We start from the raw sequence: 26,621 nt of genomic DNA, 5'->3' as shown, positions 1-26,621 counted from the left end.
GGGCCGGCCGTTGTGGCCGAGCGGTTCTAGGCGTCTCAGTCCGGAACCGCGCTGCTGCTACGGTCGCAGGTTAGAATCCTGCCTCGGGCATGGATGTGTGTGATGTCCTTAGGTTAGTTAGGTTTAAGTAGTTCTAAGTCTAGGGGATTGATGACCTCAGATGTTATGTTCAAATGTGTGTGAAATCTTATGGGACTTAACTGTTAAGGTCATCAGTCCCTAAGCATACACACTACTTAACGTAGAGGATCCTAAGGACAAACACACACACACACACACACACACACACACACACACACACACACACACACATGCCCGAGGGAGGACTCGAACCTCCGCCGGGGCCAGCCGCACAGTCCACAGATGTTAAGTCCCATAGTGTTTAGAGCCATTTGAACCATTTTGGCCCGCAAGGGGCTTCCCGGCCAATGACGCCAAACGCTCATTTCCATATCCATGTGTGAGAAGACGTGTATATCAGCTGGGCAACGATGAGATAAGGGACTAGCCATGGTTTGTTTAAAGTGCCATTCCGGCACTTGCATAGAGTCACATGGTGAAAGCAAAGAACATTGAATTTAGGATGGCCGCACGAAGAATTGAACCCCATTCCTCTGCAATATGAATAGAGTGTCCTACCAACTCTGCCACTTCTTTATGGTCCATTTTTAAGTAATGTCCAACACGTGACACATGAAACAATAACAGTGTCATCCATAGATTCTGCTGTTACACCCGTGCTCCAACAACAATTCTAAGAACGGCCGACGAATAGGCAGTTTTACTTACTGCCATTAAACAAGGCGTTCTTAAAGCAACGAACGTGAAATTTTGTACCATCAGCAGCTGCTGTATCTCCAACCAGCCAGCAACTCGGTCTCTAAACATTGCTAAGAAAGTTTTTGTGTCATGAATATGTCAGTTAGCTCAGTCGTTTGCAGTCACTTGTGTTTCAGAACAGAATAAGTGCATGCAGTAGCACTTACTGTTGGCTAAATGGCTCTGAGCACTATGGGACTCAACATCTTAGGTCATAAGTCCCCTAGAACTTAGAACTACTTAAACCTAACTAACCTAAGGACACCACACACACCCATGCCCGAGGCAGGATTCGAACCTGCGACCGTAGACTTACTGTTGACTCAGACTCTGAGTGTCTAAGCATGTGGGAAGATGAAGTAAGTTAAGAGATACTGCAGAGACGAGGAGGAATGGATGGTTAACAACATAAATGGAAAGGTTTGGGATACGTTGTTTTTCTGTTCCACGAACGCCAGAAATTGGCAACATGTCTCATTTTTTAGTCTCAAACTGGTTATCAGTATCTTGTTAGTGTATAAGGTCTATTTCTGCGACTGAATAAAAGGTTCAAGGAGCACCAGGATGAGTTTACCGCACTTACCTGCTACCCCCCCCCCCCTTTCCACGGATTGAAACCCATTCGAGAATCTGTGGGACGACCACCTCGATCGGGATATTGGCTCCATGGATCCTCAGCCGAGAAACCTAGCGCAGTACGCCACGGCACTGGAGTCAGCATGGCTTCACAATTCTGTCGGTATTTTCCAGAAACTCCCTGACACTCTTACTGCACTTCCACGCTGCGAAAGTGGATTTCAGGGTTTTGACAAGTGGTCACATTAATGTGACTGGACAGTATGTCTGGTGATGACTTTCTATGAAGTCGAATTCGGGTCTGACACAATTTGTGACACCTGAAGCTGCAGTCGTTTTGTTCCTCTTAGTCTATGTAAGTTAATTGCCTTGACTGGCTACGGTGCCGTCATCTAAGCTCTTATATTTGCCTAGTTCCCTCTGAAAGTGAAAGGGTGATAACCCTTAGTACACTACATCAGAAAAACTTGACTGTGGTATGCAGACACGCTGTTATTGCAAGGCGAAAGTGCGCAGACAGTGTCACGGCAGTGGCACTGACCCCGCGTGGGATTCTTGCCCGCCCCTCACTTTCACCCACTCACCAACGGTCTGCATTCGCCGCCTAATGGCATTAACGTCGAGAAAGCGACACAGGATTGGCTCGCAGACCTCAAGACCAGTCAAATGGTTAACGTCTCTATTTACATATCACTTTGACGTATCATTTTAAACCGTTCCTCAATACAGCGAGTCCAAAAGGTATTCATTCGTCTAGCCGCATATTTATTTTAAAAAATTAAGTCTGTGGCACGTGATGATAAGGGAATACAAAATGTGAAGAGCCAGTCCTGTGGAAAGCAGCGCAGTAAATCATCTGTATAGAGAAAAGGGAACTAAATACATTCACAGGGGCAACAAGATTAACAAAATTCCTTACTAAAACTGCTTCATAAAGGATTTGTCCACCATATGGATATATCTAAAATTTTACCTGGGACAACACCTTAATGTTGAAGCACGGCACACACCAGCGACAATCGTTTGCAACTATAGTCTGCCAGCCGTCGTTGTTTTGTGCGGCGCCGGGACAGTGCAGTTTGCAACATTGGCCGTATGGGTAATGAGAAGATCCAAAGAAAAAAATATATATATATATTATTCTACGCTTACTTAATCAGTGCAAATCCTCTTACGCGGTCACTAAAGTAGTCAGTTTTGCGTACCAAAATCATTGAGAAACCAGTCACGGACGGGACGCCCTTACTCACAGACTGATGCAAACGTGAGGTTTATCGCGAGAAAAATCAAGAAAAACCCTAAAATCAGCGCTCCTAAGTTGACTGGGCAGTTGGAGTCGAGGAGCAAGAATGTATATGCCAACACAGTCAGAAATACTAGCAACAAGTACGGATATAAGGGCGGTGTAACTCGAAAGAAATTTTGTGTCAGTAAATAGAATCGGAAGAGAGGTCTTGATTTCGCCCAGGAACATAGATTCAAAAAGGAACACTTCTGGAATAGTGTTATATAAGTAAATATAACATATTCGAGTCAGGTGGCAGGCGAATGAAGTGGCAAAAGAAAAACACACTGATATGGTGCAGAATCTTTGAACCCAAGTGGATTCCCCAATTGTGTGGGGATGTATGAGTGGTGCAGTTGTTGGAAAACTGCATTTTACAGACGATACGACAGGTCACAAAACGTATAACATCTTAAAGGAAAATGTTAACGCTAGTGCCAAAAAATTAGGTCCCCGAGGGCATTATGTCTTTTAAGAGGACAATGACCCGAAGCATACGGCTTTAAATACGATGATGTGTCTCCTATACAACATACCGAAACAACTAAGTACCCTTCCTCAGAGCCCAGATATCAATCCCATTGAATAACTTTGGAAAGTGCTGGAAGCGATCATCACAAAAAGACAAACTTCTAACAAGACAGACTAAAAACAAGCTCTTCACGAAGAATGAGACAAAATTCCATCCTCTGTGACAGCAAACTTAGTCAGCTCTATGCCCAGACAACTGCAGCCACTAATAACTGCAAAGGGAAACTCCACAAAATAGCAATTTTTGTAATTTGAACGATTGTTTTAGGCTCTAAATGTCAAAAGACATGAGTGAACGAATACTTTATGAAGTAGCTTTTGTACGAAATTTTCTATTTTGTTAATCTTGTTATCGCCAATGTATTTTCTTCCTTGTTTTTCAATGAATATGAATTACTGAGGTTACTAAGATTTTGTATTCGCTTCTTTCATGTACCACAGATTTTTTAAAGATATACAGGTAAACGAATACTTTTTGGACTCACTGTATGCTTTACATGACAGTGACATTTTATTTCTACAAATAATTTCGTCGGCTCCGTGAGACCGGCATGTAGAGACTGAACTAACCTTTTGATTTTAATTCCGATGTATAATGCAGTTTCTCACTTGATATGAAAATGACTCCAGGCGGAAAGTCAGCAAGAAACTAAAAAAAGTGCACTAGTCTGACGCATTCTTATTTTAATTCGGAAACTGTATAGATTCGCTACAAAGCCACAACCAGACAGACATCTGAATAAACTTCTGTAACCACGCACACACAATAACATTTGTAACGATTTGGTACGCACGCGATGATTACATACTGAAGTGCACACATTCAAACTACGTTTTATTTCAGTTGACAAAGGACACGTGACCTCTGACTGTACAGACACAACAGTATAATCTTGCTGTGTTCAGCATACATGTTACAACACACCTGTATGATAAATGGCTAAAAATCTGTTCGGTAAATAAGATACAGCTCAACTAGCAAATGCATTCATTTTACTTTTTAAAAATGTAACTGAGAGAGAGATTGGGTGAGAGAGAGAGCGAGGGGGGGGGGGGATATCAACAATCGATTTCTTCTTGGAACGTATTAATGGTCTGCCACTAAACATACTTTTCTTAGACGTACAGAATTTTAGATATGAAATTGCCATTTAGAAAGACGTGGAATGTAATTTGAATAACCGGCCGGAGTGGCCAAACGGTTCTAGGCGCTACAGTCTGGAACCGAGCGACCGCTACTGTCGCAGGTTCGAATCCTGCCTCGGGCATGGATGTGTGTGATGTCCTTAGGTTAGTTAGGTTTAATTAGTTCTAAGTTCTAGGCGACTGATGACCTCAGAAGTTAAGTCGCATAGTGCTCAGAGCCATTTGTAATATGAATAATTTATTAAATAACACCAGTACGTCGGATACGGAAACCATATTCCCTCTTAACTGCAACAAAACACACAGTTTTACTAACACACGATTGTCTTAGAACCATTCAGATTTGAACATCTGAATATAAATGGGAAACTTCTTTAGAATTTATAATCTTATACACAAAAGAAATGCCATATATTCACCATCATCATAATCAGCAACAGCATGTCGTGGCATAGACGAGGAGACGTGTTTGAATTTGCTTATATCCAATATTATGTCGTTTCATATTCTCCATTAAGTCTATGCATCCACGAAGGATATTTTTCGCCCAGAAAATGGCTGCCGTATGAGTTAGCCAACTTCGTGTACGTGCCCGGCAACAAAAATTCTGTCATACCAGTACAAACAAAAACTCCTACATGAGATTTGTAGGTAACACTAATTCCTTCGATACTGCAGTATTGGCTCAATGAACACAACATTTATAGCCGATTTGGCACTTTCATCTTTTACATTGCGCAAACAAGTACTGTATAGCGTCATCTAATCCTGTCGCACACGCATATTTTTTTATAATTAAATTTTTCCCTGAGACATTTAAGTGTCTTCTTTATCTATGATAATGACTGAGGCAGAAGAAATGAATTAAAATTTGTGCTACAGCCGGGACTCGAACACGGGCCGTCTTGTTTACTAGGCGGAAATGCTAACCATTACGTCCAACGCTGGGGTGCTATTCCAGTGCCGGAGAGCCCTGGCAGTAGTGACAATGTAAGGGGAAAATAACCTGAAGATATGAACTAAAATTTGTAGTGGGGAGGGCACTCGACTTGGATACTTCTTGCAGCAATGTTGACGATAGTGCTGCGGTGGCGTAATGGTTAGCATTTCTGCCTACTTAACAAGAAGACCCGGGTTCGAGTCACAGCTGTAGCACAAATTTTAATTCATTTCTTCTGCTTCAGTGATTGTCATATTTTTTCCATGAATTTCTAGACACACTTCAGTGCCTTCCGGTGCCATGCAGAGTTCATGTGTATTTAATACCACCAATTTAGTGTCTTTTTTTTTAATCACGATTGTATGCAGTAATGTAGCTTTGAGTAGCATAGTTTCGCGCCCCGTACAGCATAGGACGCAGGAACACAGTGAATGTCCTGCAGACTGGCGACAGGTCGCTCGCTTACCTCGCGTTACAGCGACGCCCGCATACGACTGTGGTCTCATTATGTATACAGGCAGGCGGTGAGATTGAACTAATGGCAGGCTTACTGGTGCGGTGCGTTTTCTCATGATCTGTCTACACCATTACAAATACCAAATGTTCCAAATCCAAAATTGTTGTTACGCGCTGGAAGACGCAGAGGGCAAAATCATGGCCTTCCTTCAACAAATATCTCGCCCCGTATTCCAAAACAAACAATTGGCTTTCACATATTTCCTGGTGTGTGGAAAGTTTCATCGCAATACAGCGTACGTCGCAGGTTCGAATCCTGCCTCGGGCATGGATGTGTGTGATGTCCTTAGGTTAGTTAGGTTTAAGTAGTTCTAAGTTCTAGAGGACAGATGGCCTTGGAAGTTAAGTCCCATAGTGCTCAGAGCCATTTGAATACAGCGTACAGTACTTCTTTCCTGCACCGAAACAATCGAGAGCAGAAACGTAAAGGGTAAGGCAGCTCGACAACATGCCCTTCAGAGCGCTCAAGCAGTCAGTACCATTCAACCACAAACGGAGGGTGTAATAGATTATGAACCATTACGAACTAATAGCTTGAGGTGAAGAACTCGATACGAATATCTAAAACTACATCTCTACTCAGCAAGCGAATTTTCGGTGTGTAACTAAGGATACTTCATGTATCACGGTCACAACTTGCCAGGTATTTCCCTGGCGATCCCCATAACTCGCCTAAATCTGGAGATCCCAATAATCGTCCAATTCATCCTCTGTGCTTGTCCGGAGCCTGTAGGCAGATTACCGAGCCAGGTGGCGCAGTGATTAGCACACTGGATTCGCATTCGGGAGGACGACGGTTCAATCCCACGTCCGGCCATCCTGATTTAGGTTTTCTGTGATTTCCCTAAATCGCTCCACGCAAATGCCGGGTTGGTTCGTTTGAAAGGGCACGGCCAACTTCCTTCCCCGTCCTTGCCTAGTCCGATGAGACCAATGACCTCACTGTTTGGTCTTTCGCCCCAAACAACCCAACCTTGTAGGCAGATTGGCCTTGGGCCTAGAACAGATGATGCGTCCCGTGCTGTATAAAGTGAACCCGCAGCAATATGCAAGATCTCAAACCTAGTTTTGGAGCGTAGAGGGATAACCGTGCTACTACACTCACGAGAGTGCGAACCGACCGGGTCAACTATACAACAGCCAGCCGTGGTGGCCGAGCGGTTCTAGGCGTTTCAGTCCGGAACTGCGCGGCTGCTACGGTCTCAGGTTCGAATCCTGCCTCGGGCATGCATGTGTGTGATGTCCTTAGGTTAGTTAGGTTTAAGTAGTTCTAAGTTCTAGGGGACTGATAACCTCCGATGATAAGTCCCATAGTGCCCAGAGCCATTTGAACTATACAAGAAGTAATAAACTACCAACCCGAACTGTGGGTACATGCAATATAATTATGGCAGCTCTGGGTATCGCTCAATCGAGAACAAGCGACTTGAGCACTAATGACTATTCGCAACGGACGCTGACTCAAGTTGGGTCATGTAACTGGTGCTTTGACAGCTTGAAACGACATTAACAAGTCACCCGAAAAAGCATTACCTAAACAAGACGGTAAATAAACAGCAACTAGTCACTTCCAAGCAGAGGCATATAAAGCGACTAAACTAGGATTTTATAAAAAATAAGTACTGATGCCGATGACAAGACTCAAGCTTTTTGTCAATGAAGTAGACATATTAGTTGGGAACTTCAACTGTATACTCATATCACCCTAACCAAGAGTGATATTAATTTTTTTTTCCCTGACGACTCTGATTCACTGTTTTTGTCCAACAGTGTTTTGCAATTTATCAGTTTCCAGTCAAGGACCTGATGCATAACACATTACTTCTAATCACTAATCGTTTGATTGGATAGCCTGGCATTAATTGATCCTAGATACTTGTACGAAGTGATTTATTCCAGTCACGATTATTCAAATCTGTGGCTAGATGTTATTATCTTTTACAATTAATAAAATCCAATACTTCACTGTTTTAAAAATTATATGGAAAATTTAAGCCACTATATCAAACTACAGTCTTCTTACTACGTTCTTAGGCTGATACAAAAGTTCATATACCTAGTGCGAATATATAGCTTCCTAGCACATGTTGCGTATAGAATGCTTTCGTGTTTGCAGATGGGTGGCAGCAATGAGACTTTACTAGGGTTTTAGGAATTTTATTCTCATTACATTTTGGCGACATGATCCTGCATGTGGCGACACTGGTGTTCCGCTGCAAAGATTCGGAAATTTTATATGTGGTTACTCCACTCTAAGTGAAAATCTAATTCGTCGTTTATCACTTTGTGTATCTTTATTTTCCTGTTATCGGCAGCGGTGAGAAGTCTTGTGTAGCGTTTAATGTGTGGATAACTGCTTCTGAGATACCTACAACTTATTCTTTAGTTGATGTACATAAAGTAATGACAATGGTGCGACCAACATACAATAAACATATCTCGAAAGCATATGCTAATTTCTTCTGTGTGGTTCAAATGGCTAAGCACTATGGGACTTAACATCTGACGTCATCAGTTCCCTACAACTTAGAACTACTTAAACCTAACTAACCTAAGGACATCACACACATCCAGGCCCGAGGCAGGATTCGAACCTGCGACCGTTGCAGGGGCGCGGTTCCAGACTGAAGCGCCTAGAACCGCTCGGCCACGACGGCCGGTCTTCTGTGTGAGCCCATCTCCCCAGCATCAAGGTCTTCACTGTAGACCGTGTAAGATCTCGCCTAAATAGAAAGAAAATAATAGGCAAAATACGCGAAAAGCGTATTATTTGACAATGATTTGGAAATAAACGGCCCGGGCCTGCTAACGGATTATTGAGTTGATCTCAAGTGACTTTAGGCAGCACTTAATTTCTAAAATTTCAATCCCTTCCGGTCAAAGAAATCAATAGTTTCGATTTTTTTTTTTAACTTGTAATAACACTTGCAGTGAGAAATCATTTGTTACCAAATATTGTTTCAAAACTCAGGTTTTTATAACACAATTCCTTGAATCAAAACGATAAAACCACGAGATTTAATATAAACAACAGAGCTGCAATCTGTCCCCGTAGCTGTGTCACTTTGCTCCCTAGTTCTGATCGATAAATATCGGTACAAGTCGGTAGTCTTTGTGACTTTCATGCTTTCAACTGCTGCCAGTTGCAACGTTCAAGCAGATGCATAGAATCTGTTCGGTGAACGCGTGACCAGTATTAATTAATACAGCATTTAAAGATGAATTAAGATATTCATGGCCCATCGGGAGTCACGTACAATTCCGGTTTCCTGATGAGCTAGGAAAAACAAAGCAGGATGAGACATGAAGTTAAATGCTTTAAATGTTATTTGTATCCTACTCACTGAGTTGTATTACGCTGCGATTTAATACACGTGTACTATTTTCAATCTCCCGTGCCGACTTCTTTCAGTGAATAAAAAAAATCCCTGGGAGGTGCCTGAACGCCGGTCCGGCCGAAATTAAGAACTCATTTAGGTATATATACGTCTGAATGGCTCAACAGGGATTTGAAACATGTTCCTTCAGAATACGAATCAACTGCTACGACCATTGCGCCATTCATTTTAAGCATTGCTCTTTTTAACAGATAAATTGATAGCGGTAGTAGTGAGTAGACTACATCTAGGCTGCAGTGTCTAAAACATAGGGTGAGGTTCTGGGGTTGCCCTATTTGAAAGACAGTTTATTTATATGTGCGATGCTTTCCTTAAATCGAGACATACGGAGAGGCGTTCGAGGTCCCCAAACGTCATATTCTGCAGGTCTTCCGACACTTTGCTGCTGTTTCCTACCATTACGAGAGCGTGTTGAAAAGTAATACCACCGATTTTTTGTGAAAACTCTAGAAAATTTTTAACATTTTATATATTCTTCATGTTTACGTATTTGCGGTCCTCTGCCCCTAGAGGTCTCCTAAGCTTAGTGTGTAATGTGGTGTGCGTAACGTAACTACGTCGGTGCTGAGAAACAACGTGCCGTAATCGAGTTTCGAATTCGAAGAGTTCGTCCAAAGATGGAACACCCTCTCCTTCAGCATGACAGTGCCAGAGCACATACAAGCGCTGCGAGATCTGCAACAATCCGACGCCTTGGGTTCACTGTCATCGATTATCCTCCTCACAGCCCGGACTTCGCCGCATCCGGTTTTCATCTGTTTCCAGAACTTAAAGAACATTTTCGAGGACTCCACTTTGATAGTGATGAAGTGGTGCAAGCAGAGGAGAAATTGTGGTTGCCTCAACAAAGTCAAAGATTCTACACTGGCGGTATTAACATAAAGTCCCCTCATTCTCTCGTTTGTAAAAAAATGTAAATTTGTGGTAAGATCTTGTGGGACCAAACTGCTTAGGTCATCGGTCCCTAAGCTTACACACTACTTAATCTAACTTAAATTGACTTACACTATGGACAAAACACACACCCATGCCGGAGGGAGGACTCGAACCTCCGACGGAGGGAGCCGCGCGGACCGTGACAAGACGCCCGAGACCGCACGGCCCATTAGTTTGGAGGGACGCGTTCGTCGCCAGGGTGACTAAGTTGAGAAATATGTAGAGTTGAAGAATTAAACTGTAGAATGTTAATAACTTTTGTTTTATTTAAAAAACTTTAAGAGTTTTCACCTTAAAAAGTCAGGGGCCTTACTTTTCAGCGCACTCCCGGATTAAACTGGGGGAAGAGACCAAACAGCGAGGTCATCGGTCTCATCGGATTAGGGAAGGATGGGGAAGGAAGTCGGCCGTGCCCCGTCAAAGGAACAATCCCAGCATTTGGCTGAAGCGATTTAAGGAAATCACGGAAAACCTAAATCAGGATGGTCGGACGCGGGATTGAACCGTCGTCTTCCCGAATGCGAGTCCACTGTGCTAACCACTGCGCCACCTCGCTCGGTGCACGCTCCCGTCCAACACCGTCAAGTCTCATGGACTCCTGACGTTGTCCACCACGTCACTTACGTTAACTGCCCACAAAAGGTTTGGTTTCACTCTTATGACGGGCATAATTGATGTGGTTTCTTTTTTGTATCGGAGTATTCTTCTGAAAACGGCAGATTGCCACGTGCAGTCACCTGTATAGATCCAAAATACTTCCAAACCCACAGAATGAGCGCAGGGAAGTAGATGCAGGAATCTTGCATCGTCAATGTAGACAAGGTCCTGGTGGAGGTGTTTTTCCAGTGTCTTCCACCGACCTGCCATTGTGTGTCACTCGTGTATCTGTGTCGTGTGGGTGGCAGTTCAAATGACTCTGAGCACTATGGGACTTAACATCTGAGGTCATCAGTCCCCTAGATCTTAGAACTACTTAAACCTAACTAACCTAAGGACATCACACACATCCATGCCTGAGGTAGGATTCGAACCCGCGACAGTAGCGTTCGCGCGGTTCCAGACTGAAGCGCCTAGGACCGCTCGGCCACACCGTGGGTGGCAGTGATCCTTGCTTGTACAGAGTAGTGGTGGGTTTGTGCTGTTATCGATGAATGGAAGGGAGAGGTGAAATCCGATGCCGGCAGATATCTCATTTCTCTCGAATGGCACCAAGATGGCCGCTGAGCTTAAGGTTCCCATCCGACGGACGGATCACCATCAACTGTGTCAGATACCCTCACTTCATGAAACACTGCGGAGAAGCTCGGAATGTAGTGCAGCCACCTGTATAACGGAGGCAAAAGTAAAACTGCATTCCCAGTAGATTGCACTCCCTCTCCACTCATGAACTGGGACAATGCAGCTTGTGTACGTTGTTCAGCTTGTCTACATGGGTCAAAGTGCTGTGCCAAGCGTAGGCCATACAGTGTCACGTTACGGCAAGACGAGTTGTCAGCACATGAAGTTACCCACCGAATTTGCCCACACCACAGCGGCGTCATTCGAACCTTCAACCCTTATCGGTGAGGCACGGAAACTGAAGATGTGCCTCGTCGTCGTAGCCCGCGGTCACCGGCACCAGCTGAGGACTGCTACTTAAAAATTCTGGCTTCTTGTTACCACGAGCAGAATGCAACAGAGCTGCGCACTGTTCTTTTGGAGGTAACTGGAAGAGCTGTGTCGGCACTGACAGTACTTTGGAATGCCACCTTTCAAGAGACCCTGACTGGACACCTTCACGATCAAAGTTAGAAAACTACTACGGAAGCAAAGGGAACTTCACAGCAAACATAAACATAGCCAAAGCCTTGCAGACAAACAAAAACTACACGAAGCGAAATACGGTGTCAGGAGGGCTATGCGAAAGGCGTCCAATGACTTCGGAAGTAAAGTTCTATGAACTGACTTGGCAGAAAATCCTAAGAAATTTTGGTCTTAAGTCAAAGCTGTAGGTGAATCAAAACAAAATGTCTTTTTCCAAAGCTGTTTCGCAGAGGAAGACTGCATTGTAGTTCATTCTCTAGATTGTCGCACAAATGACAAAATGCTAGATATCGAAATAGATGACAGAGGGATAGAAAAACAATTGAAATCGCTCGAAAGAGGAAAGGCCGCTGGACCTGATGGGATACCAGTTCGATTTTACACAGAGCACGTGAAGGAACTTGCCCTCTTATTGCAGCGGTGTAGGCCTACCGTAGGTCTCTAGAAGAGCGTAGCGCTCCAAAAGATTGGAAAAGGACACAGGTCATTCCCGTTTTCAAGAAGGGACTTCTAACAGATGTGCAGAACTATAGACCTATATCTCTAAAGTCTATCAGTTGTAGAATTTTGGAACACGTAATATGTTCGAGTGTAATGACTTTTCTGGAGACTAGAAATCTACTCTGTAGGAAACTAGCATGGGTTTCGAAAAGACGATCGTGTGAAACCCAGCTCGCGCTATTCGTCCACGAGACTCAGAGGGCCATAGACACGGGTTCCCAGGTGGCTGCCGTGTTCCTTGACTTCCGCAAGGCGTTTGATACAGGTCCCCACAGTCGTTTAATGAACAAAATAAGAGCATATGGATTATCAGACCAGTTATATGATTGGATTGAAGAGTTCCTAGATAACAGAACGCAGCATGTAATTCTCAATGGAGAGAAGTCTTCCAAAGTAAGAGTGATTTCAGGTGTACCGCAGGCGAGTGTCGTAGGACCGTTGCTATTCACAATATATATTAATGACCTTGTGGGTAACATCGGAAGTTCACTGAGGCTTTTTGCGGATGATGCTGTTGTATATCGAGAGGTTGTAAGAATGAAAAATTGTACTGAAATGCAGGAGGATCTGCAACGAATTGACGCATGGTGCAGAAATGGCAATTGAATCTCAATGTAGACAAGTGTAATGTGCTGCGAATACATAGAAAGAAAGATCCTTTATCATTTAGCTACAATATAGCAGGTCAGCAACTGGAAGTGGTTAATTCAAAATGGTTCAAATGGCTCTGAGCACTATGGGACTTAACAGCTGAGGTCATCAGTCCCCTAGAACTTAGAACTACATAAACCTAACCAACCTAAGGGCATCACACACATCCATGCCCGAGGCAGGATTCGAACCTGCGACCGTAGCGGTCGCGCGGTTCCAGACTGAAGCGCCTAGAACCGCTCGACACTCCGGGGGTCGAGCAGTTAATTCCACAAATTATCTAGGAGTAGGCATTATATGTGATCTAAAATGGAATGACCACATAAAATTAATCGTCGGTAAAGTAGATGCCAGACTGAGATTCATTGGAAGAATCCTAAGGAAATTCAATCCGAAAACAAAGGAAGTAGGTTACAGTACACTTGTTCGTCCACTGCTTGAATACTGCTAACCGGTGTGGGATCCGTACCAGATAGGGTTGATGGAAGAGAGAGAGAAGATCCAACGGAGAGCAGCGCGCTTCGTTACAGGATCATTTAGTAATCGCTAAAGCGTTACGGAGATGATAGACTCCAGTGGAAGACTGTGCAAGAGAGGCGCTCAGTAGCTCGGTGCGGGCTTTTGTTGAAGTTTCGAGGACATACATTCACCGAGGAGTCAAGCAGTATACTGCTCCCTCCTACGTATATCTCGCGAAGAGACTATGAGGATAAAATCAGAGAGATTAGAGCCCACACGGAGGCATACCAACAATATTTCTTTCCATGAACACTACGAGACTGGAACAGATGGGAGAACCGATAGAGATACTCAAGGTACCCTCCGCCACACACCTTCAGGTGGCTTGCAGAGTATATATGTAGATGTAGAAAGAGAATGAAGAAACATATCAAAACTACTTTTAATATTGTGTTACCGCAAAAACTGCTTTTCATTCTTATTTATTATGTATGGATATGGCTTTTAAAGATGAAATGCATTTTGGAATGAACTTCTACAGGCAATATCATAAGTTTAATGCAAAGTTCATATTAAAAACGGAGATAAAAAATCTTGAAGAAAAGTGTCTAACAGTAACACGATCACTGTTTTGTATTTTTGAATGCATTTTGTGTTTTGCTCTTAGCTGCTTTCAGTACCCGTCCCCCTCTCAGAATATTCAAAAATGCACCATAACTTTCCGAAAAGCTTACTTTTGTTTGACCTTCTCTTTTCGCTAAGCGCGTGGACATCAGATTTCATTTTTCTGACCACAGGTTCTCCATCATACCGAAGATTCTTTCAGAAAATGAGTTACTTGTAGGAACTGAAAATATGTATAAGCCTGTGCAATTGAGAATGGGAGATGTCAGTTGTGGTCTGCTGCTTAAAGAAATCTACCCAAATCTGGTCTTCTGCTTTGCTTTTACTAAGTCCAGCACATGCATTACTGAAATCACAGAATTCATTGTATAACTGATGTTCGGTCCGGTCGAGATTCAATTTGTTGGTAACCTTTAAAACATACTGAAACTGCAGACGAAAATCATCTTGCCTGTCAGCGACAAACTTGTAGGGAGATTGAACACACTATTGTCAGAAAAGTCATAGTTTTTGGACAAATAATCAATGCCAAGTGAGAAGAATAGCTGTGCATTATTTTCAAAACTCAGCCTCTGTGTTTTTGGCATTCCTTGCAGGCCTTCATGAACTTTTTTCTTAAGAATTTACCTTTTTTGCCGCTTGTTCTTAGTGTTCTTTACTGTTGTGTCCAACTCAGCACAAATAACTGAGCCCTTTTCCAGTTTTTCTCAACAGCAGTTTCAAACAGGGGCAAAATATGCTGCAGAAAACGTAGATAGCATTCAGAAAGCGAATGTTCAGTTTCTTAGGATCATGCTTCCCATTTGACTTCATGTACTACCAAATCAATCTTGAACAATCTTCATCGCCCTTATGCACTGTACCTTCTCCAGACAAACGTTGCTTCAAAAAGAAAGTTGTAAATGTTTTATTTTTTACGACACTGTTGTTGCACCAGAACGTGTTTTTGTGTCTTCTAATGATCCATTACAATTTTTGTCGAAAAAGTGAAGGGATAAATCACACACTTTGCTGTGAGGTCGTTTTCGTTTATGAACCACATGGAAAAATCTTTTTCTAACTAGCCTTTGTTGAAAGTCATATATTTTTTAACTCTCTTCTTCGGAACAGACAAACTTGATGAACTGTGCCTCATCATAACAGGAATGACGAAACACCTTTTTCGAATGCTGATCCTTTCTCATTGTTAAATGCTCATACTGGACCTGAAACGTGCTGGCAACTTAACTACTCAATAATCCCTAATTTAACAGGCAAATGTGTATATTGAATCATGCATTGTGATTGGGGGAGGAAATCACACATCATTCTATCTCTTCGTTCACATGATTTGCAAATTCGGCACAAGGCGGGATAGAAGTGTCGCGAGTCCCTTTATTCCCTGGACAGCACTTAAAATTCCGGGGCAAACCCGTTGAAATCTGGACGGTGGTAGCCCTAGACAGTACATACCAGGCTCCACACGATCAGTTTGACATTTATGCGTACATTAAGAACAGCAGAAACCCGCAAGCACCGTGGTGCGCGATGAAGGTGGACAAGAGGACACCTGGAATGGGACTTGGATCAGTAGCTTCGGGTTCTCCTTCCCGAAGAGCACAGGATTTGTCTGGCGCCTGTTGATCATCGTCGAAGAGTGTGGCGTTGGCCGGGTACCAATTTACGTCTCAGGCAAGCAGTCCACACGGCTGAGAGCCATGTTTCAAGCCGGTGTCATACGGATGTCTGACGCCTCTGGGTCGCTATCTATGGTAATTTGGGGGCTGTGCCGTATTGGAATAGGGCCATTCAACCAATTGCCCCACACTAGAATCAACATTTCGGCTGTGGGCGCTTGTAAAGTATAAACAAGTGTGGCTACTCTTCTCTCGGCATAACCATCTGCTTCGGATTTTTTTCGAAAATTCGTAGTCAACAGCAGTGTTGGATGAGTTGTAAATTCGGTACTAAACCTTACAGCGATACATGTCCTGTACAAATGAGACACGGAATCAGCAATAATGAATCACAGATTTATTCGCAGAAGCCAATTTGAATACAGTTTTACTATTCAATAAATCAAAATACAATACCTCCATTCATCTCTGGAGACTCTTACGTGCAATTAGCCTAGTCAAATAAAACTGTTGAACCAACAGAATTAATGGTTAATATTTAAAAGATCAGTTACCGAAACAAATTCTGTAATAATATTGTGATGTTACTGACTGAGCGACGAACATCATGTCTACAATTATCTGTAAATTTCACAAGATACATCATAACAAACCAGTTCACATAATTTCGACGTGTTTATGATGCAAACTCATGAGATGTTTCATTTTACACAGTATTTACGAGGACGTATTTCATTTAATAATATTGGACCACACTAGAACCTTAGTCTGCTACATCTTAACAGCATTAGAAATACAACACATGTCACATTGAAATTACGGTCCTGAGTGATTTGATTCCCTTTTTATCCATATTACAAGTAAATATTTTGAGTATGTTTATAAACAACAGAAGTGGACAAGCCCTCTATCTATCTTTGCCAATCTGATTCGGCTATGTTCATTTACATGTATAATAACGTATCTGTGGGTGCTGTAATTAATCTAATCTTGTCCTCAAGATCCCTATGAGAGTGAGGTATAAGAGGTTGTAGTATACTCCTAGAGCCATCATTTAAAGCTGGTTCTTGAAGCTTTGCTAGTAGAATTTCTCGGAATAGTTCCCGCCTATCTTCAAGACTCAGCCACTTCAGTTTTATCAACATCTCTGTCACGTTCTCCCGCGGGTCAAGAAACCTGTGATCATTCGTTCCGCTCTTATCTGTATAAGGGTCCCACACACTACAGCAATGTTCTAGAATGGGTTGCACAAGTGCTTTAACTGACTTCATGAATATAATACTTACTTTGATTTTATGTATACAACAGGTTAGGTTGAAATAATCCCTACACTACTCTCGTGAAGAATGTTCTGGAATGCATCCAATAAGGTTTTCCATGCTACGCAAACGCCGGTTTCTAGACGCTAGAATACACCACAGGCGCAACGTATAGGCCAGGTGGGAGTGAAAAGGTGGCTGTAACTATTTTGATTCCCTACAGACGACAGGAATCGGTCCAGTCTCCTATCACAAATAACTTTAACACGACGCACTCGTTTGCTTCGGAGTGGACTTGTGGTAGAAGCCATACACATACTGTACAAAAGGCTTCAACTACTGATCTTCCAGAAAAGCAGTGTGTTTCAGTATATTAAAAAAAAAAAACTCTACCAAATGACATAGCATTCCTCAATGTGAAGGCAGTAATATGATAATATGAAAGCGATCTCAACTACACAACTTTAGCTTGAAATGATGGCTCAGCTAATTACTGTCGCACTTCAAATTCAAAGGTCCTGATTCAAACTCCAATTCGCACTATTTTTATGCTGGTGTGAGACGTGGCTTTCACCACTATTAGTGTTGTGTGTTGCACCTGTGAAAAGTTTAAACTCGTCCTGTATGTTGGATTCCACTTTAACTGCGGACCCTGTTACATCTTGTTGGGTGTGCCAGTTCTGGAGTCAATAAATTGACCTACGGGTTGATCGTGCTATACCTAACATGCCTCAGTTCATCCCCGAGGCTGGGCAACGCAACTTCCAGATGACGTCCGCGACATTATTGGGAGGTATAGGGCGTTTTCTCGAATTTTCTAAGCATGTTTTTCTATGTTTTTGGAGGCATGACGTGTCTGTTGATAAGTTCCAATCTGGACAACCACTGCGAAATAACTTTCCTGTTGAGGAGAATAATTGAACGAACTATTCACTACTGTACACGGTGAACGAGCCTGAATTCAGTACCCCCTCAGAGACTGGGGAGTAAAAAGCAACACTCCGAGGAATCTCAGATGAGTCCATGCTTACACTACGCCCTAATCACGCAAATCTTGTTATTCTGAATGCAACCTTTTATATTTTATACACCGCAACTACGCAATGCTGCGTGTCACATCGGGATTTACTGTATTATTTTCAAACGTTCCCTCTTAAAATCCCAAAAACAGGAAGTCAGTAAATAATAAAATTAGACACATGAAGATCTTTGAGATAAGGTATTGAAACTGGTTAACTGACCAACATTTACTGATTTCTCGGGACAGAATATTCAGCAAAAAGTCATATCTGAGACAGAATGTATCGATTATACAATAACATAATATTTTCTCTCAGAGAGGGCATAAGCACAGTGTCATTAAACGAAACACACTGCCATCCACAAACGAAACCGGTGACAAAAGTATCTTTAATCGCAGTAAAGGTTTTGAATAATTTCTCTTTATCACAGATGTATGCATTTAAACACGGAGAGGGGTTGGGGTGGGGGGTGTTGGGAGACTGGGGGCGATGGAGGTGAGTGGGAAGGGGGGGGGGGGAGCACAATGTGAGAGGGGAATTGTTTTCTGTCAAAGCGTTTGTAAGTATCATTTGATGTGGTGTAGGGGAGCATAATGTTGGGGTAATTAATTAGTCTCTCTTTCTCACAAACACTTACACCCCCCCCCCCAACCCCCTTTGTGCGATTCTGTGCAAATTACTGGGCCCCTGTCTCAGTATTTAGTTATGAATTAATACCACAATTCCATATCACTTGTATGCCTCTCACACATAGTAAAATTTCTCTGAACATAGGCCTACCTGTCAGGATGGGCGTGAAATAATATTAATGTTCCACAATTGATGGAAAGAGTATGTTTTTACTGAAGACAGCTGATTCACTTTTGTTTCAGACTAAACAAAAAATTCTCATAAGCAGTCTGCAGTTACTTTTTACTAATTCTGCAATGGTTTTTCAGTCATGATAACAGAACTTCCTCAACAAATGTTAAAGTGTATGTAGTTCAAGTGAGAGCCAATGTGGCAAGGGAAAAGAAAAGTATATACAAGTTATAGAACAAAGGTGAAGTGTAACCTTATTCATATATCTTTGTAAAGATACAAATGTGCAGTCCAAAAAATATCATGAGATAAAAACACAGAATGTCAGGGGGAAGAGTGTGTGTGTGTGTGTGTGTGTGTGTGTGTGTGAGAGAGAGAGAAAGAGAGAGAGGGTGGGGGGGGGGGGGGAGAGAGAGAGAGAGAGAGAGAGAGAGAGAGAGAGAGAGAGAGAGAATTGTAGGAGGTGACCATGAGATGAATATAGTCAGCAGGTCCAAATTAATGGAGGTTGCAGTTGTAATTGAAAGATGATGAGGGAATAGTGTGGAGAATTGCATCATACCAGCATTCAGACTACAGACGACAACAACAACAACATGCAAATACTTCTGCCACTTAAGATAATACAACAGTATTAATGTTCTGCACAACTGGTTCCTGAGGTCAAGTCCTGGTATTATGCAGCTATTATTGCATGACGGGCATAGTGTAATTTCAAAAGGAACAACTAAGCCCTACAAATTATTTTAACTTGCACTATGACAGTGTATCAGCTGAAAGATAAAAAGTTCTACAGCAACTTTTAGGAAAATAGCCAGATAATGCAAACAAATGACAGAGAAGAACTCAATAATAATCGGATGAGGAGAGATCTTTTTTTTATGAAAAGTGAGTGGTACAGAGTTACTAACACGTTAGCTGGACCTGGAAAGTGTCTCTATAATTTCAATTTCTGAGTATGAGGTAACTTGAATGAAACAACATACCTTAAAATCTGACATGCATTTATGAATAGAAAGCAAAGAAAGATTTCCCTTACAGAACCAAGTACATATATGAATTTGACTTTCCACAACCAAGGCAACAGATGGCACTCTGCCACCAGATACCCACTGTATAGGAATCCTACAATGCTACTCTAATGTTACATATGTATATGTAAAAAAGTAACTGTCCTCAATCTGACGTGAATTTTGAAATCAAAACTGCTTTACTACACCTTCCTTCAACCTGAGCACTGATCGAATTATTACAGGCTTCAGAGTTAAATGTGGAATACAAATTATGGAGCAACTAATTTATTTCACACACAGACTGAATTACAAACCTTTTAGATTTATACATTTACTTCTTAAGCGACTATGCTTGGTTCACAGATACTGAAGGACAAGTTATTTTTTATTAATATATACTATAGCCCAGGTGCATAATTAATTACTAGGCACGATTTCAACTAAATATATATATTTAGATTAAGGGCGTCGCAGAAGGAAACGAATACGAAAAGTGAAGTAAAGATTTGCTGCCTAAATCAAGACTACTGAGTGAATAATTAGAAACTTGCAAAAGTTCTAACAAGCTACGGAATTACCATGACTAATTCTTCTTGTAGGAAACGAATACAAAATTCTTTACAGAAAAAATCTGTGCAGAAACAGACGCGGGTGCTAACCAAGCTTACAGACACCGTTCAATAATATTGGAGTTCACATGAAGAATGGTTCACGTCACAACAGTTCAATTGCTTATAAAAAGGCCCAAATTCTTCTCTTCTAATAAAATAGTATTTATTCTTGAGGGTACACCATTTTCTGGTCAGGCAATGGCATCAAATCGCAACGCCTATGCTTTCTTGAAGAGCTCCTGTATGAAAATTGTCATACTTCAAGAATAAATTTATTATCTCAGTCGTAAAGCACATGAATTACATGACCACTTTTAACTTCGAATTTCATTCACTGTTCTTGGCCTATTATAAATTCGTTGTATAAACATTCCCGCCAAGGGCAATGTATTTCTGTAAACAGCTGATCCGCATACATGCACTCGTTTTCAAAATAATAATAGTAATAATAATAATAATAATAATAAAGGGCAACAACACTCCAGAAAAGGCTCCACAATGTACAAAGTAAGTAAATCATATGTAAAACGATATTATTTCCTCAGATCGGGATAATAATATTAAAGAAGACAGTGAAAATATAGTTGGAAAATATCTCACCTCTAATGCTTGTCCCAGTTCCAAATCGAATGTAACAACACATATACAATGAATCCATCGCGAGAATCTGTCCCAGGGCAACACAGCTGCAGCTGGAGTTGTGCGTCCAGTGTCATATTCCTCTAGTTGTGGAACGTCATTATCTTTTATAAAATTTTCTTCAGCCATGCTGCACTTTTTTATAAAACACTTTTCATCCACTCATCGTTCCCGATCTAGATCGCACTCACACACACTGTCACATACTTCACTCACCACTAGCACGGCAACACCAGCATATCGCTTGTCGTTATAAGTATGCTGCGTGAAATACGCCTACTACTGTTATACGAGCATCTTACGCGGTCAACAGTTACTTTCATCGCTGCACCGTGCACCAAAACACTACTGTATCGATAACATTTCGACCTATTGTCTTGGTCGAGGCAACGGCGCCTGTGAAGATCGAAAACAACAACCTTATCGAATGCTGACGTATTACGTTCGTATAAAGTAAAAACAAGGTACTGTTTATATTTGTTACATTTCTGTATTCCACCCCCCACCTCCTCCATCTGCCACCGTGTTTCCTCTATAGTGCAGTTTTAAGTGAGTGTTCAGTGTTGTGCGTCCCCTTTCCGTGTTGCGAACAGACACCAAACTGTCGCTAGGTGTTTTTTTTTAACTCTTGCGAGCAGAAACCAGACTGTCGCCGAGTTTTTTAATTGTGCCTGTTTACTTACTGTATGCCTTCATTCGTCAGCCCCGTGTTTTTATATTTCAACTTCCACAACATTCCGCCATTTTACAGTATCTTTAAAAAGAGTCACCGTTTTGTCGCCTGTTTTTATTGTTTGTTATATTCTATACCGCTTTTTAACTCTTCTGTAGGTTGTGGAGCGTCCTATTACGCTGCTGCCAGCCCGCCCCCGCTCCAGAGGGGAATCGAAATGCAATAAAGGAAAAAAAATTCAGTATTTCCGATGCTACGTGAAGAATACTCAAGTCCACAGATTCCGTATTACACAAAGAGAAATTTAACTAGGTCACAGTCTAACATAAAAGTCGCGACACTTCGCCTCGATTTTGTTGCCTACCGCGCTAGCAGCGCCCCAAGCGACCGGTAACTTAAACCTCGAGTTCGGCGCGATTGTGAAAGCGAATAGTGGTTGTTTATTTTGATTTCTACAATGGTTTTAACAAGCGGGAGCGTTTGTAGCGCAATAAATTGCAGCAACAACAGGAAGAAAATACCACAGCTGTCTTTTTTAGTATATACCATCATGTTACTAAACTGTATCGTCAGGATTCACTTGCAAACTACATGTGTATTAATGATCAATATTTCGTTTTAGGAGCAGAAAAAGGCTAGTTAATAGCAGACAAGAATACCTTATGAAAAAAGAACCAGTTTACATGTATAATAATATTAGGTTTTGTTCGCTACATTTCGAACAAAACCAGTTCATGAACGCAGACAATAATAAACTCGTGTGGAATGCAATAAACCACACTGTTTAACATCCCAAATAAGCCACCTCAACTGACGCTGAAGAGGAAAATGCCACAAACATTCGACAATCGATCTAAAGCTGTAAAACAGTCCTATCGCACAGAAGGAGCCAGTTCAACTCTTCATGTATCAGTGCCAGATTCGTGTGAATCGTTAACACTGACCTGCTTTACCGATAAAGTGGTTGGATTAAGTACAGTTATTCGTGTCTTACAAAAGCGTAATGTTTGGTGTGTATTTCATTCACTTCTGTTATTCGTCACTTAATTTTCCTTGCTTCCTTCGTGTGATGACATCATTTTGTTAGCACCTTGTTCACTGACAGATTGTTTCTAAATGATTCAAATATTTGGTTTTCCGTGAAATGTAATGTAATCAGTTCATTATAATGTTTCAACATATTTCTCCCACTATCTGGTAGTTGCTTGTGCCACTTAGAATAATATAAAGCTGAAGGTCGTATTCTGGCAACAGGCGACAATGTCAAACACAGTAGGGCTACAGAACGATAAATGAGCTGTCGATGACTTTTCCTTGTAGAGGTACATGTCTGTGCTTCTTACTTGTGAATCCGTGTGTTTGTATTATTTTGATATCAACGTGGTAAGCTGCAATTCTATCCAACGTCCCAAGTTTTTCTTCACGAATGTGTTGTAGCTTGCCACTCGATTCATGGCTTTTGTCCATACTTGCGCTTATTTCAGAATCATTCTTAGAAACATATTTGCCTTCTGATACTATACAAACCCTTAGCGGCAAAAAATAACTCAAATATTTCGTAAATTACGTAGGAAATGGGTGCAAAACAAACATTATGCTTACGGTGCGTCTGACGTTCACCTTATTCGCCGCTTGGAGCGCTAGTGTCACTCCATCTGTCAAACGGTAACAACTTTTACAGCAGTGAGTGTTGCGACTGTTATGTTAGACAGCGACTAAGTTCTCTGATTGTATAGCAGAAAATTTACTAAAAAGTTAAAGGCGAAAACAGTTTATTTTTGCTGTTGCTTTACTATAAAACAGAATGTTTTCTAACGAAGCTCAGAAAAAGAGAGCATTAAACAAATCCTTAAAAGAAATTCCCATCGATGTGGCTCTGAAAATACCCAAAATATCTTGTGGACTATATGCCATAAAGCAGCACGTATAGCCTGAATAATTCCATGTAGTCATGAAGAAGTAGTACAATTTTCTCATAAAGTGAAATTTGTTCTAGAAGGACAAAAGTGCAGTTTGGAAGTACTTGCACTATAGTTTGGCCACGAAATATACATTCTTTTTTTCATTTTTATCCAAAAGGCTGCAGTCACACAAACCTTCAGCGGAACGGAACGTCGCCGTCATCTCAGGAAGTTAGCATTAGCATACGTGCGAAGAGAGGGGGGGGGGGGGCAAAGCGGCTATAGTTAACTTTTAGTCGCCAACCTCGCTCTTATTGTTTATGTCTTCTGTGTCTTTTTAATTTGTATGTTATTGTTTGAAACTATAAGTATACTCTTACCACTCACAATTTATTTTACTTCCACTTTAAATCCAGTGGATATCTGTGAATTAATTCATGCATGCGTTGTGTGTACAACTTTAGGGTAACATGTGACAAAGGCTCCTGTGGTCAGAGGCTCCTTTTCTATCATGTTAAACATACTTTGTAAGCACTGTAACAAACAAAGGCGACGTCTAAATTCTAAAAGGCAGAAGACATCAAACATCTTGACGATGGTACTGCTGCCAGTATAATCCATGGCCTAGTGTAGGGCTTATGTTGCAAAAAATTGTTGGTAAGGTATTGCAAATCACCAACGTCTTCAGATCTGAAGTATGGTTCAGTAATGTGACTTAAAATGTAGGGGCTTTATGTAAAAGGTGATAGACGAAGATTGATCGATTAATAACATTTGAAATGAGCCACAGTAACAGGGGAACATCATGCATAAATCGTTAGCGTCTTGGACAAGGTAAAATACATCAAGGATAACCACTCTGCAGCGATGTGCCGCTTTCTGCACTGTGACTGTTTTCTTTGTTTTACTAGCAGTAGGTTAGCAAAGGAAATTATTATATTCTGAGTGATGTAAATGTTACTGATTCGATTCAGACGAGCTCCCTGTTATACATTTTAGCTGCTTGCTCGTTGTATTGAATATCTATGATTATTATATTTCGCAAACACTGTTGTTATTGTAAACCAGATTTCGCTTGTTGTCTGTTACTGAAATTAATAACTTTAGTAGGGACTAAATTAAGATCGATTTACTTTCATTGTATTCCAGTTAGGGTAACTATTTCCAATAAGCGCAGAAATACAGACTTTGTGATGTGCAATATTAGCTTTTTTTTTAAAAAAATAATTAAGTGCTTTGTTGGAATCAGATTTTTTTGTAAAGAACAGTCATACATGAAAAACTGGTTGATGTTGGTAAAATTTAAGAGCATTCAGTCAACGAATGCCTTTAATTATGTATCTGTTTTTACGATAGATACTGTGGCTGCGCTCCTTTCAGAGATCTACTTTGACTGAAGCATCTGCGTGAGGGTTTATTTAGTTTCATCGCGCTCGCATTGTAACTTACTTCATATAAATAAATCCTCTTCTAAAACACTAGCGGATCCCTCGAAAAGTACGATTTGTGGACATTAACTGTCAGATAATGAGTTTTGGCGTTTAAAGGTTTTGGGAGATGTACAACACAGGACAATGTCGTACTTAACAAGTTGCAGCTTTAGTGTAGCGAATAAAAGTCCCCAGTAGTAAATGATTAGGTAGAATTACAGAGGTGATTTTGGTTCACGTCCTCTCATCGGCAATAATTTTATTAATCATCTACAGTTATATAAGAGCTTTCCATTGTCAATATTTTACACATTAAGCATGAAACAAGGATGTGTTGGTGAATATTCAAAATACGTTGATTATCTGGTTAAAACAAACTACCAGCCAGAACAAAAAACATAAAAAAGACTGACACATGTAAGAGAGAATTAAAATGTGACAGTCTCACTGTCAGCTGCATATAAAGAATAAAAATTAATTTCAATCTAGTTAGGAGACTTATTTTCCAAACGAGACCGTCTTCAAATAAAGCACACATGCAGACGAAATATATTCTGGTATTGTTATCGACATGTTCCTGCTGGTGTTCTTTCTCATTACTTTCAAGACCAAAAGAAAAAGTTTATCTTTGTGGCAATGAATTGTATTCTTTTGTGCAAATTAGAACATACTTCACGTTACCACGAAATTTCTTCAGCAGTGGCGAAACTTTCTTTGTCCTACATACCGCTATGTAAATAACGACTGTGTAGTTGAAACTGTATCACTTTCAAAGAAAGAAAATTAACTAATAGGTGTAATTTTTCGCACAGATTAGAACACACTTCACGGAAACAGCACTTTAATTTAGCATTGGGATGGCTTCTTAAGCACTTTTCGTATTACATATTGCTATATAAATAACGAGTATGAAGTGCGCAGATTCTCACCTTTACAGAAATCAAAGAGAGCAATAGTTTCCAAATTTGCAGTGAATGAACCAACTGAACATAATAAAGAGCTGCTTCTTTAATTTGTCTGCTAGGACGGCTGCTGCAGTCACGACGAGACCTTGACAACAGAGACATCTATCGATGCCTTGAGAAAGCTGAAGTATATCTTCGAAAGGAGCGTATCCGCGAAAGACTTGCCTTCATTTGTATGTAAACTATGTGATCAAAAGTATAAGGACACATGGCTGAAAATGATTTAAAGGTTCGTGGCGCCCTACATTGGTAATGCTGGAATTCAGTATGGTGTTGGCCAACCATTGGCCTTGATCACAGCTTCCACTACATACGTTCAGTCAGGTGCTCGAAGGTTTCTTGGGGAATGCCAGCCCATTCTGGAGTGCTGCACTGAGGAGAGGTATCGATGTCGGTCGCTGAGGTCTGGCACGAAGTCGGCGTTCCACAGATATCCCAAAGATGTTCTGTAGGATTCAGGTCAGGACTCTGCGCAGGCCAGTCCATTACAGGGATGTTATTGTCGT

At 41.3% G+C, this 26,621-nt stretch overlaps 1 protein-coding gene across 1 annotated transcript in view; it reads right to left on the bottom strand.

Annotated features, from left to right (window-relative positions):
• LOC126184916 (protein DENND6B) overlaps window positions 1–21,471 on the bottom strand; it is a 214,860-nt gene extending 193,389 nt beyond the window's left edge. The window contains exon 1 of the mRNA XM_049927582.1: window positions 21,108–21,471. Coding sequence (XP_049783539.1) covers window positions 21,108–21,275 — 168 coding nt within the window. The 5' untranslated portion in view covers window positions 21,276–21,471. The remainder of the gene's footprint in view (window positions 1–21,107) is intronic.
• Window positions 21,472–26,621: the final 5,150 nt, after the last annotated feature.

The sequence above is a fragment of the Schistocerca cancellata genome, chromosome 4, assembly GCF_023864275.1.
Source record: "Schistocerca cancellata isolate TAMUIC-IGC-003103 chromosome 4, iqSchCanc2.1, whole genome shotgun sequence".
Taxonomy (NCBI): domain Eukaryota; kingdom Metazoa; phylum Arthropoda; class Insecta; order Orthoptera; family Acrididae; genus Schistocerca; species Schistocerca cancellata.
The sequence above is the reverse complement of the archived record's forward strand: the minus strand, read 5'-3'. Positions and strand labels throughout refer to the sequence as shown.